General features: G+C 37.1%; 1 protein-coding gene across 1 annotated transcript in view; it reads left to right on the top strand.

The window, feature by feature from the left end:
• The first annotated feature begins 1,628 nt into the window (after positions 1 to 1,628).
• Positions 1,629 to 14,427, top strand: part of GABRA1 (gamma-aminobutyric acid type A receptor subunit alpha1) — a 35,563-nt gene continuing 22,764 nt past the window's right edge. The window contains exons 1-2 of the mRNA XM_063413463.1: positions 1,629 to 1,716; positions 5,393 to 5,505. Coding sequence (XP_063269533.1) covers positions 1,643 to 1,716; positions 5,393 to 5,505 — 187 coding nt within the window. The 5' untranslated portion in view covers positions 1,629 to 1,642. The remainder of the gene's footprint in view (positions 1,717 to 5,392; positions 5,506 to 14,427) is intronic.

Genomic DNA, 14,427 nt, shown 5'->3' with positions numbered 1-14,427 from the left:
GGGTGGGGGAGGCCGGGGACTGCTGGGCTTCAGCGCTCATTCAAAGACTTTGTTAACATTTGCTTTTTCCAGGTGCAAGAAACTTTCCTTCCTCGGGATTTATTGTGTCTGGATGGGTTTATCGAAGCAGGGGGTGGTGTTGGGAGAAGGGGGGCAAGTGTGGAGCTCAACAGATCAAAATAGTTCAGAATAATTCACTTTCCGTTCTTCATCCCGAGGAGCCTTTTGCAAAGGCAGAAGTTGGCAGGACCGGGAGAAGGTGATTTTTGAAGCCACAGATGTTGTCTTTCCCTTTGTAAAGGGGCTGATTACAGGGCAAGTTAAGATGCAGTCCATCCCTGAAGATCTTTATCCACACTTTCCTGCCACATCCAGCTCCTTCCCATCCAGTTAGATTAGCTCAGCCCCATTCAATGCATATCTGCCGATCATTTGGCTATAAATGCATTAATTATATCTCATTGCTTACATGCCACTTTGCAACGGTATTTTATTGATTTAAATTGTCCCTGAGAGTGTGCAGTGAATTGGGGGAGCTTCATTTAAAGCTACAACAACATTTCTATGTACAGTGCTTCATCTTCTCAGGCACATAAAACCCTCTCCAATTCACTGCTGGGAGAAAACACAGGCTTCGTATTTGTTAACCTTATTTATGTAATGAATCCTAAAAATTGACTGTATTCCAGATGCACACACTGAATTGGTATGAAAAGGGACCTGCAGCATCTCCTGGGCAATTGGTCGAATCTGCAACACTGATTCCACAAATACCAGCTAACTTTTTATTTTATTAGAAAGCAGAAGAAACTTTCTGAGTTGTGTTACTTTTTACTCAGAGATAAACTGAGAGTAACTCAGTGGAGTCTGGAGAGAGTACAGGAGCTGTTTGGAGAGGAGGAGAAGGCTGCTAATGCAAAACCATTTCCTAGCAGCATTCAGAGACTGGTAGAGTTTTAGGAGATAGTGTGTAAGTTGTCAGCACATGGTTTCATTATGAATTGTGCCCTTTAGCCCTAAAGTGTGCCTGTGTAGCAGCAGAACATGGAGTTAGAATTTGCTCATTTTAGTCCTTCTTGATGCTGTATTTCAGGGAGAAGGAGGATTGTTGTATCTCCAGAAGAAAGTTGCTTCCATCACATCAAAGCAAAGCAGTGGCTGTGAGGAACTCCTCAGTCACAGATCCACACACTGACACCTTCCCAGAGGCTTGGAAGGGCTCAGGCTGGTTCAAGTCAAACAAAAAAGCAATTACACTTGGTTATCTGGAAATGGCAGTGGAGGTGCCCTGACACATTTTCAACACAGGGGGAAACAGAGTAAGAATTGCCACAGGGTTTGTGGACAGCAGCTTTTATTTGTAATTGGTTTAGCTAAAGTTCAAGAGTAATGCATCAAGGATACACTGTTACCACAAAACAAACCATCCTCATTCTGAGGGTCTGAAAGTAAAAGGTAACCAGGAGAGCAGCCAAGGCCATGCACCCTTGCTGAGAATGCCATCAGCCCTGCTGTTGTGAGGTCATCGCCTGACATCAGATTACTCTGCAGAAGTTTCCAATGTCAGATATTTCTTCCCTTAATACCTGTTTTAATGCAAGGGATATTAATGGTTATTTCTCTTCTAGTTCCAGAGTCCACCATGAAGAGATTCCTGGTGCTTTGTGACTGCTTCTGGGCCTGGAGCCTCCTCCTAAATGCACTGACTGAAAGAAGGTAGGGAGATATTTTTTAATGCACCAACATATTTTAGGAGCCTTTGATTTAGTGTAGCAGCATAAGAAAAATACTGCATGGGCTGCATTACCACTAAGTGTATTGGGGGAAGTTAATCCCTGTTCAAGTCCCAGATAAATCTAAGTGAAGTTTAAAAGAAAACTACAATTTGTTCACATGAAACGTTTTTGTTCAATATGGTGAAGAAAATAAGCAAAAGCTTTCTGAAACAGAATGAAACTAATCTGCCTCTAAAACACATGTGCAATTTTTTTTTTTTTTGTACTCTTATATAATGACTACTCAGAAATACAAGTTTCTTCAGCGGGGAAAAAAGTATAATGAAGGGTTATTTTTAATCTCATTTAAGTGCTTTTAGTAACTTTATGGTGCCTGCAAGCAGAAGCATAATTTAACTTCTTTGTTGGTCAGGACTTTGTGCTAACTTAGTAGTTGTACTGAAAATCTGAAGCAGACCTCCAGGGAGACTGCTTGCATGGAGAAGACTTTCTAAGCTCAAAGCCCATGACAGTTACATTTGAGTATTTGTGGAATATTTGTTGAAATCATAATCTAAAAATAAAGTTAGTATTAAGAACAATTTTTTATCATACAACACATCATCAAACAACTAGTGGCTAAACTAAAGACTGTAAAGCAGTTTGGAGCATGCTTGAAGTACAGTCTGCAGTTCAAAATCCAGTGAAAACATTTAAGAAGACTCTCAGTCAGATGTATTTTTGTATTATAAAAAACATTAATGTACTTGTCAATGATGTTACCTAATGACCAGAAAGCAGTAGAATATTTTTATTGTCAATCAGTGATGATCTCTAAAAGATCTATTTGTGCCTTGATCTCCTCAGAGTCTTCTTATGCATTCACAGCTCTAGAGGAACTCATTTTCTGACTGCCTTGAAGATTTTAAATTTGTGTGCAGTGGTAATGGGCAAAGGTTCATCTGCACAAGCATTTCCCTAAAAAAAAAATTAAGAGTGGGTGATTCATGTAACAGCTGCTGTATGAAATAATGTTTTAAGAAAAAAACCTCTTTATTTTTATAATATAATAAGGCAAGATTTGAAGCATTCCTGAAGTACTTCCTCTGACCTAGCTAGAGAATTTAGTGAAAACATATTTATTCTGTAGATATTTGCCCATATATCTATGCACATACATTTATTGTAGCTGTAATGGGTACACGTCCAATCTTAATGTGAGAATTAAAACGCATTGGACCAGAGTTTAAAAATCCAATGGTGTGTCAGGAATATAATGACCTGTAGATGGAGTCCGTGCACAGTTTTTTATGAGGCTGGGGTTTAATGTGAAAACACAATTGCATGCAGTAATTTTTTCTCAAAATGTACACACCTTACATGAAGTCAATGTTGGGTTTAAAGCCATTCTGTCATTGTTAGTTGCCTTCCTTTCCCTCTGGAGTGCTGTTAATGTTTTATGGTGAAAAACAACTGATAAATTAGATTTAGTGTCTGTGATACAGAGACAGTCTTCCCATGTCACTCTTGTTATCATAAAAAGCCAGAAATAGGGCTATTTTAATAGGTGTGTTTTGAATGAGAAATGACAATCCCTCTGGAGTTACAGTCTACTCCATATGTGCACAAATGTTCAGAATCTTCCTGTTGTGACCATATGCCAGCCCAAGCCAGCGCTCACAGCGCGTTTTACCTTTGCTAAAATGGTGGGAAGAGCAGGTGAGGGCACTGACAAATGTGACTCCTGGCAGGGAGTGGGGCACGTTATCCAAGTGCTCTGCCTCCAGCCCAGCTTCCTGGTGCCTCCTCACAAACATATCAGTTATTTACCATTAACGTTTCTGGAGTGTTTTCGTATCCTTTTTCCACCTTAATACTGATGACCTTCTTCTATCCTTGAGATACGTGTGAAGAGCAGCTTTTCTTCTGACAATGAGTGTTAATATAAAATTTAATCCACTGAAGGCTCTGTGTTGAAATTCTGGGGAAGGTGTATGAGGAATGATGCTTTCAAAGATAAAATACCTGTTAGAGACAGCAGCAGAACTTTTTATTTGGTAACATAGAGGAAGCATAAAAACATTGTCTCTGACTTAAAATTCAATTGTAGGCATGATCAAGAAATATAAATCAACATATTTTTTTATTAAATGAAGTTGTATGATATGGTTAGAGGAAATTCATACTATTTTTTAAAACCTGCTAGGTATTTTGCCTTTTCATTAGAAATAATGATTTATATGCATTAAAACATCACACCCTATGGAAATACACCAAAAATTATTAAAAGTTCTGTGGATGTCAGTCCTGAAACTGATTTAAATTTGTAGAGTTAAATACTCAAACCTGTGCTGCAAAATAAACTTGGAAGCATTTCCAGAGTAACTATGCACAGGGTATCCTTCCTCCCTCTCTCTGTATTTGATCCAAGTGGAATGTGAGCGTGGGATTCACCAAGGATGTCTGATTGATGCAGCACACAGAAAAAGAAAAAAATCATAGGTAGTTCAACAGAACCTGATCATTTCTTATAACCTGATATTCCTCCTGAGAGGGTCTGTAGTGGTTAGAGCAGGAAGGACTGGCAGGGCACCAAAAACCACGTACCCCACACAGAAAACAGGCTGGCCAGTGGAGGAGTCACTTCTGTCCCTAGACCCGATCCTGAGGAAAGTTTTTGGTGTTTCACCAGTTCAGTAGTGTGCAACAAAAGGATGTTTTGAAAAGCAGCACTTTTGCTTTTATCCCTGATGACTCCACGTGTTTGTAATGGAAGTCCTCCCAGCAATGAGTGAAAAACCACGACTGGGTTAGGATTTAAGACAAGTGTAATCTATGATTAAGGGAATCATCTGTGACAGGGTATTAGGTAAAGGTCTCAGATTTAAGAGAAAGGTTGATTCTGGTGTCATCTAGAGCAGACAAACCATTAAGCCTAAGGATTTCATTCTGAATTGTATTGATGGAAGTAAGATTTTGGTAGCTGAGTTCAAAGAGCTTTAATTTTATCCTTCTTCAAGTAGAATTTCAGGACTTTTGACTGAGTTAGAGATAGGGATCTGTAAGGGAAGCTTTATAGACATAAGAGATTTCCATATCAACAGATGGTTTTGTTACGCACTTGAAAGGCAAAGATGGAGACATTCCTCCAAATGTAACTGCTACTGGAAAATGAGAAATAAAAGCAAAATTATATATCAACCTATGAAAATGTATACTCACTCAATCTAGTTCTATATTTTAATAAGAAGATATCTCTATTTTTGTCAGTACTCGTCAGTGTTCCAAATTACTGTATTTTTCTTTGTATTCAAACCGTTTATAGCTATTATGAATTAAACACATTACTCTTTGCTGACAAATGAGCGTTTTCCTGAGGAAAACACATATTAGCACATTATAAACATAAGGAGTAATGAGATAAACATTAAGGAACAGGCATGCTGTTTGCTCACCATTTATAGAGGGGCTCTCAATTTTTATAATTTTAAAATCTTACCGTTTAAGGAGAAAACGTAAACATGCAAGAACTCTACCAAGCACTACAATCTCGTTATATGGAGGAGTTTATCTGAGCACAAACCAGTATAAGTGAGATTAAAGGGATTTGGAAATTACTGTTTTCTAAGGTTGTTGGTGGATTACCCTTTTCCAGTGTTAACTGTTGTGTGTTTCAGCTATGGACAAACCTCATCACAAGATGAGCTCAAGGACAACACCACAGTGTTCACCAGAATATTGGATCGCCTTCTGGATGGCTACGACAACCGCCTGAGACCAGGACTGGGAGGTGTGTTGTGTTATGATTTCCAATGTTACTTGCTAGATAAAAAGCCAGTTAAAACATTATTATTTTTCCCACAAAATACTTGTTTTAATTCTGTTTATATGTATACATAAAGTAATGCTGATATATAGCTTTTTTTCCTCTAAAAGCCATGCCTTCCCTGTCTTATTCATACTTGGTTTTCTCACACCAAAAGAAGAAGAAAATGTTTCACAATTCAAGAAGACCTCTGAATGGGTAGTAAAACTTTGAATGTATAAAGAATAAAAGATAAAAAAAAAATACAACCTGTGACCTGACAAATGACAAGTTGATGAATGAGGCCTAAATAACCGATATATCTATGACTATTTTCATGAGGATTTTTTTTTAAGTGAAAGTATCAATCTGTCCTAGCAGATTGTCTCATAGAAGTTTTTAAGGTGTTTTTTTTTTATACTTAGATATGCAAGGATTTGTTTCTGTAACATTTTTTCTTCCCAGATTCGTAAAAATGTCTTTCTTCTTCTGCTTTTGGTGCTGAATCCAGAGAAAGTAATAGAAGTACATAGCAATTATATGCTATAAAGCAATAGTCTTTATAAAAAATTGTTGCAAAGCCCAGTCTTCATCAACATCTCTGTGTTCACTCTTTGATTTGTTCTACTGGGATATGATCCCAAAATTGTCTCTTAAAAGTTTACTGTTCACAAACATGGAAATTCTAAATGGACAAGCACAAATCTATTCCTCCAGTGCATGGAAAGGTTGGCTTTACTGCTTTCAAATGTCTTTTTTCATTTTGGACTCTTCAGATAAAATAAAACAGAGCAACCCACCCCACAAAGTACAGTTCAGACTCTTTTCCTAGAATCACTCTCAAAGAACTGTAATATGAGGGGGTATTCCATTAAGAATTCTTATATAACCTCCTGTGGATGAAATGGAAGGTAATTAAATGTAAGGTTATTCTGTGGTTTGAGGCCACCATCTTGTTCTTGAATTGTGGGCTCTTCAATAAATTGACTTCACTGATTTTGACGAACGGCTGTTAAAATTCTGTTTAAAAAGTATTAATTATAAAAAAATGTCTTGGTCTGTAAATCTTTGTGTGCAATATCAGGTAATAGACAACGAAACAAGAGTAATTTTTTACTTTTATCTACCAGTATTATTGCCTGCTTTCTTGTGAACCCTTGACCTAGGGGAGATAAATATTCCTTTATTCTTTGTTTAATGGCACTGTAGAGTTCAGTCAGCTACTCTGTCACAGTAAATAAAGCACAGAAGGCAATAAATAAATGAGACACTGTAAACTAAATCTGGTACATGTCTTCAAGAAAAATCTGATCATATGATGATTTCTTATATGAGTTTTATAGCTACTGTGATTTTTTTAACAGATACTAGAAGTGAAAACAAAGGGACATGCAGGGAAAGGATTTTCTCTCACTCTCTGGATTGCAGTTTAGACAACTAAGCACATCAGTATCAACTCTTATGTCTGTGTCTTTATATATATGTTTCTGAATGCAGACTTCAAAGGTGTACTCATGAAAGAATCATCTGGTCCAGTTAAAACTCACTCCTGATAGAAAGGAAGTTATTCTCCTGTCAAAATTAAATAATCTGTATGGCTTTTCAAAGCAACGAGTGATGGGAAATATGGTGTGGAGGAAAGGAATGATTGGAGTAGTTTCTCTAACTAAGGAAAAGTTTAAATAATCTTTGCATCCTTCCTTTTGTGAGTTTTGTTGCCTGTTCTGCCTGTAACCAAGAACCTCAAATATCTAATTTTCCTTCTGCACAGTATACTATACTTTCATGGTGTCAGTTCAGCAAATTTCTCTCGTGTTTGTCAGCTTTGAACGTTAGAAATTAGAGTACCATGGCTTTAAAAAACCAGAAATCCCACATCTGATTAAATCGTGGGCAGTAAATTAACGTTTGAAATCACATATAGTAAGAAGCAGATCTTTTGACTATTGAGTAAGGCATTATTCAAAAGATATAAATTATAGATTCCAAAGCCTAGGGGCAAATACCTAGGCTGATGTTTTCAGTCCTGGTAGCAACTTACAATAAAGCAGGTGTGCTCAGGAATTTAGGAATGCACATCTTCAAAACCTTCTTCCTGAGGTATCTAAATCTGAGTGAAGCACCTCAGGATGACTCAATTTTGACAGTTGATTTAGATTCTTGGTATAATGGGGAAATGTATTCTGAAATGTTCCATGCATAAAAATATCCAGTGAGAAATCTAAATCAACATATAAAATATAGCATGGGTTTTGGAGTTGAAAGCTCAGTAGCCTTCCGTCGTAGCATTGATGGAAACTTGATACTAGAAATATTAAAATGTATGGAAAAGCAGTGGTTTCATTTTTCTTCCAAACATTAGTGATGGCTTCTTGTTAAATATTTTGATCAGAACACAATTTTTAACCACTCTGAAGCAAAAGTTAAGAAATCTACCAATGTAACAATATTTTTAGATATATAGAATTAGCTCTAAAACTCATTCCTTCTGTACTAGCTGTGATGTAGCTATCACAGAATTTGAGAGACCAAAGACCCTCATTATATTATGTTGATAAATTTCATGCTGTTCTGCACACTGTAAATCTGTGTATCACTGTATCACTAGAGCACCCTTCCAATTATCCCAAACTGTCTATTCTGTTCTTTCTGTGCCTTCTGGAAGCAGCAGATGAGGTAAAACAATGCGTGGTGCAGATCCTTTGTCTTACAGAGAAGGGCACATTGCAGAAAACTCTGGTTATCCCAGTACGACCTCTCCTCCTGTAGTGAGGTTTTCAGATCTGTACACCTACAGACACAGAATTGTGTGCATGAACAGAAACAGAAAAGAGACCAATTTCTCTCTTTCTCAGCTATGGAATAAAAGGGAGATGATAGTTTCTTCAGTAAGGTTATTTGTTCTTCCTTCCTTGCCATTATGTGTATGCATGAAGAATTCAGTGATGAAAAGCTATCTTTAGCAACTGAAAAAATGTACAGAATTGTGAAAGGGGGTTGGATCTTGGTCTTGGCTCTACTTATTTAGAGGAGTAAATTCGTCCTTTTTGAAATAAACACCATGATATGTCTCGATGCCAAGTTTGCAAACGTCCTGTTGGTGTGGTGAACAGTTTTGCTGGTTTGGTAGAATTATTCTGGTGTGGCCCATGAGGCACCACCAAGCCAAGGAAAACCTCCTGGAGAAATCTCATTACAAAGATTCCTTGTAGCAGCCATCCTATGCATTCATGGGAAAGCCAGGGTAAAAGGTGGAGCATCAAAATAATGAAAAACTTAGAGGTGCTGAATTTTGAATCACTCTTTGAGCATGCATGGAATAAATGCTAGATTAAAATTAACCCTGCCCTTGCCTTTTGAGGTATTGCTTCAAAAGGAAAACTAAAAATCACATATGCTCCATAAAGCGTATGGGAAAGGAAATTATCATCAGATAACCCAATAAGGCCATAGCGGAAATTAAATGAGAACCTCTGAGCAGTTCGCCATTAAACAAGGGGGGAAGAAAGGATTATTTCTCATTAACCAGAATATAAACACTGGAGCTGGTGACCCACAGGGAAAAATTATAGTGATTGAATATGCTTGTTATTCAAAAAATGGCATCGTTGATAAAATTAATCTGATTCATTTTTAAAAGAGCATGCAACACCATGTTATGCATTAGCACATTTGCACTTCTTATCAATAATTATCGATATAAATTATGTTATTTACTTGTTTTGCCTCCTTCGCATGTGGGCTTAGTCACTTAGACTCTGCTAGGAAATAGCATCTGTTGTACCCATAAACATGAACAAATAATTACATTTAGTTATTTATGCATGGAAAATAGAACTTCCAAAATGAATGTAAAAATGTTGTGAATGATGCTAGAGGACAACCATTGACTCTATGAGAGGACAACCATTTACAGAAAGCAAGGAGGAGGATTTGCAGAGAGTAACATACTGAAGCTGAAAAGAGGAAATCACAGCAGACATAGGGAAAAAAACCCGAGGGAAGTCATTGAGGTAATGGCATAATTTTCTGTGGAAACTACCTGGACTGTAGAACTAGAGGTGATCAAAAATGGCCTAAATAATAAAGATGCTGATCATTGTTCAAATACACAGTCCTGAAAAAAAAAAAAAAAGAAGGATCAAATAGTACTGAGAGGGAGTGAAATAAAGCAAAATTCACTTCAGTGTGTAGTGATCTCTCCTAGCAAAGCACTGTGTCTAGAGTGGGAGTTAAACAAATTGAAGAGCAATGAAAAAGGGTGGAAAAAATAAGTTTCTCTGGTAAATGGATGTGCTATTCCCTTTTGTTCAGGACTGTGTCCATGTGGGGCATAGAGATGGTCCCTGGGCTGCCACCACAGCAGGTTTGAAGTGGCACCAGGGAGGCAGGGAGGACTTGCTTAGGGCAGGTTTTATTTGGTGATGAGATTCATTAACATGAAATCAGGGACAGCTACAGATTTTCTAAGACTTTCACCTTTGCACAGCACATCTCATCTCCCTAAAACTAAAGGATTCCACATCCTCTGGGACCTTTTAAATTAGAATAATGGTAAATGTGGCTTATCCCTTTGAGAGGGATTTTGTAGTAGAGAGGTTAATACAGAACAAATAACAACGGGTTTGATTTGACAGACCAGAATCTTCCTGAATTAAATTTAGTTTTGTTGTTGGGTTGAATGCCCAGTAGATCACCCCAAGCAGATTATCAACTTGAATACTGAACAGAAATATACTTATTTTATACTGTCAGTTAAAGGTATTTGTTGATGTCTCCTGTGTGATGTTATCAAAATTGAGTTGAACTGTCCTTAAATGGAGTATCAGTCAATCTCAGGCAATTCATTACTTCCTCAGACTGGAAGGGATGATGAAATGAACTTCACAGTTATTATGTTAATTAGATTTTAATTTTTATATATACATATATATAACGTATATATATGTATATATATGTATATTTTTTATATATATATATATTTATATATATATATATATATATATAAATAAAACATGGTAAAATTTCCTCTTGGTTATTGATGTCCCAATGGAAATTGTTGGATTTTAACATATTTGAGCTAATATAAAGTTTAGGGAAAATAAGGGTTTTGTTTGCATCCATAATAAAAAGTTAAATGATTCTGCTTGAAATGAAAAGAACTTCACCTTTACACATTATTCTGGAAGTAAAGAAAGACCAGATGCCACACTTAACTTTGTAAAACTGAAGGGATTGATTTTGGTCTTTTTTTTCCACTCTGTAGGCACCAGATTAATGTAACAACAACTGTAAAAAGCCTTAGAAAATCCTAGGAAAATTGATTTAATACAAGAGTAGGGAGGCAGGTAGGATGTGAGCAGCTTTGAGCTGGTAATTGGCATGTGCAAGTCCCAGTAAATTCAGCACAGACTGCAGTGGGTGATCACAGGACAGCTCACTCTTCTCCCTTTTGGTCTCTACTGATGCAGCAGCACAAAATTCCTATGAGTGCATTTGTTGTTGTTCTTCAGTGAAAATATTTCACAGGACACAGCTGGGCTGGTTAGTCTAAGTGTGCACTGTACAGGTATCAAAATTCCTTTCATTCAAAGCCAGAGGAAAAATCTCCTCCATATTAATGACTATAACAGACAGACCTGAGACATACAGGAAGAGCAAGTGCATTACCAAAAAATAGAATTAACTTAAACCACCAAAACATACAATTCAAACAAACCTTGTGCTCAAATAGTGGCAGATCATAAAGGGAAATATTTCATGTGTGGTCTCTCCTGATAAATAGGCTTATTTCCTGCTGTTTAAATAAATCTGTATTTCTTATTTTGTTCTCACTTTATAACCCAGTCACAATTCTAGCAATAATGAGATCCCTGGGAGTTTAAATCAAAATATTTATTGTTACTAATTTCGAGTTTACGCTAGTCTAGCATCATTAGCAAAACACAGTATTTGTAAACAGTAAAATTACAGTAGTTGAGGTTGACTGATGCTTTCATAGCTGTACGTGGATCAGTTGCCCAAAGCTGTTTTCCAGAGGGTCTGGGTGTGGTACTCAGCTGCTTTTTTGCTGCTCAGTAACTCCCTGGGGCCTGTGGTTGCCTTATAATCAAACCAGTAAGTCATTATTCATTTCCTCAGGGTTTTTTACTGAAATCATTACATATTCTACAGATATCCCTACATTACTTACTCCTGGTTCATGAGATAGGTGTCATAGTCAAGAGACAAAGTTAATGCATCCTTAGAACTGCTGGATTTCTCTTCAGCAATCCAGTCAGCTCCCGACCCGAGCCTGTGCTGGTCAATGACTAAGACTTTTCTCTAGTTCTCAGGGATATTGCAAAGGTTTTGAATTCAGCTCAGGATTTGTGGTTCCTGAAAAATGCATTCTGAGCATTTCAAGCACAAGTCAAACCTTCCCATGGTAGTCAAGATGCAAGCTGAACATGGGTAACCTTGATTCCAAATATACAGCTCAACTGTATGAGTAAACACATGTCCTGTGCAGGAGTGACTCACAACTTCTGAAGCACTTAACAAAGCACAGTTGAATCATCTAATTAGTAAAACAGTAAACAAAAATTTCAAAACTTACATATGGCTTTGGAGCTTCTTCTGTGTTTTGATACACACTTTTTCATTGGTCTTGAAAGTGAGGTACACACCAAAGGAAAAAATAATTTGGTGGTCTGTACATTGGTTTATCTGCATTTCAAGGGATTAGGTGCACTGCAAAAGTGTAATCAGTGTGAAGATAAAAGAATCTCTTCCGAGTTCACAATCTGAATTTTCTAATGTTCATGTGATTTATGTGCCACCTAACTTATTTGCATTATACAGAAATAAAAAACATCGCTGATTTTTTCACTCCCTTGGAAATCTTCCTCCTTAGTGCAAAAGTCTTAAGTTTCCATTTTGTGTCCTGAAGTTATTTCCTTAAGCCTCAGCCTCTCTTCTGTGACTACGTCTCCCAAAGCCAGAATTGAGGATAGCACAATATGATGTGCTGCTGGTTCAAAGAGCATATCCTGTGTTTGTGCAAGGCAAACCAGCTGAATTATGTTAAACAGAACCTTGCTCGGAGCTGGGACTCCTAAGGACCAGCCTTTTGTGTTTGAAGAGCTTCCAGAATCTTCTCTCTCCCAAAGTGCCTCAGAAGACAAGAGGACAAGAGGGATGAGGTAGAAGGATGAAAGATCTTTAAAAGCCATTTGAGATCCACTCTTCAGTATGTAAAAGGCTAATAGATTTTAGGGTGGTGTCAGTTTCTCAGTGTTAACAAAAGGTGATTTGGTAGCTGGAGTCCATTCAGCAATGTTTTACTGGACCCTGTGGAATCTCCATGTCCTTTTTCTGCCCACTCTTTCATACCTGCCCCTTGAACTTCTGAGACAGTGATGGGCTGAGGGACAGAACCCTTCTTTCCCAAGACAAGTATCTTCTGACCAACCACATGTCTCCTTCAGAGAGTCACATTCCAGAAAGTCAAATTCTCACCGTGAACTTCTTAAGTCCAGAGACAATTAGATGTCAAGAAAATACTGAAATATCTTTAAGTCAATTGAAAAGTTTGTAAATAACAATGAGAGCACATATTAATTCAACTGGACACCTAAGGAGGAAATTTCACCTATGCAGTGCTTTTCTCAATAGTCACTGTATTTTGTTCACGTGTCAGTCACAGATATAAAGAATAAAAATAATATTAAGCAGTTCAGTGACATCACAATATTTTACTTTCCTTTTTATTATTGTAAATAATAAATTGGAAATGTCATCATTTTAATGAGTCCTGAAGATTACTTTTGATACCACCTAATTTTTGCAGTAATTTATTAACAGAATATGGGTCATCAAGTGCATTCCTAGACTGACAGCAGAATCAGATCTAATATTACTTTTTGATTTTTGCTGTCTCACAAAAATACATATCTTATTGTATTTATACTAGATATTTATAGGAAACTGTTTCCATTTTTGTATATTTAGAAGTTCTTTTTGAATGAAAGTGAAAGTATGAGCATTGTGGAACATTGCTTCTCATTGGAACTTTTGCACAGATAAAGAAATGTATATTGTAACTGGCTGCTTAACTCTGATTCCTTATTCTACTTCCCTTCAGTCTGAATTTTCTTGTCATATAGAACAAATTGTATTTAAACAAGTCCAAAGTCTTTTGAAATCAGATGGTTATATTAAATTCGGGAAGTTTCATTAAATATTTTGCAATATTTAAACAACATCATACAAATAGCTACATATATATTTCTTAGTCTTAGGAAAATTTTTGTCTTCTGCATGTCTGCTTACTATACATGGACTATAGTGTTTTCTTTAGGATTACTTTTAATATTCCAGATGGCTCAGTTTATTTATTTTTTGAAAGTTATTTCAGAAGTGATATCACTCATTCCATGTTTGAAACTTCTGCCCAAGTCCCTGTGCTGGCACACAGTAAATGCACTCAGACTTGCCACCATGACTTTGGAAAGCTGATGGGGTTAGCTGCCCTCAGCACTGGATTCCAGCTGCTGTTGCTCCCTGCAGCTGTATTTAATTCAACAGGGTTATTCTGATATATGCCATCCTGGGTGAAGATTTTGCTGTGTGTGCTCTAGAACATACCAGGATGCTCAGAGGTGACTGATGCTGTGTGTGTAAAGGAGAGGAGAGGAAGGGGGGAAGTTAAGCTTGGGTGCTTCTCAAAGTGCCTCGAAGTCCATCTACAGGAGTCAGATATTTGACTTCTTTCTTGAGATCAACACCAGTTTAGGCATCTCAGCACTTGTGACCACTAAAATCAGTGGATTCTTCTGAAATGTCCAATGTTATTGTGCTGTGGAACAAATGGAGATCCTGGAAATCACAGAGGGCTCCAGCTTTATCATACAGCACATGCATACA

Source organism: Prinia subflava, chromosome 16 (genome assembly GCF_021018805.1).
Source record: "Prinia subflava isolate CZ2003 ecotype Zambia chromosome 16, Cam_Psub_1.2, whole genome shotgun sequence".
NCBI lineage: Eukaryota > Metazoa > Chordata > Aves > Passeriformes > Cisticolidae > Prinia > Prinia subflava.
This window is presented reverse-complemented; position numbering and strand designations above follow the sequence as displayed.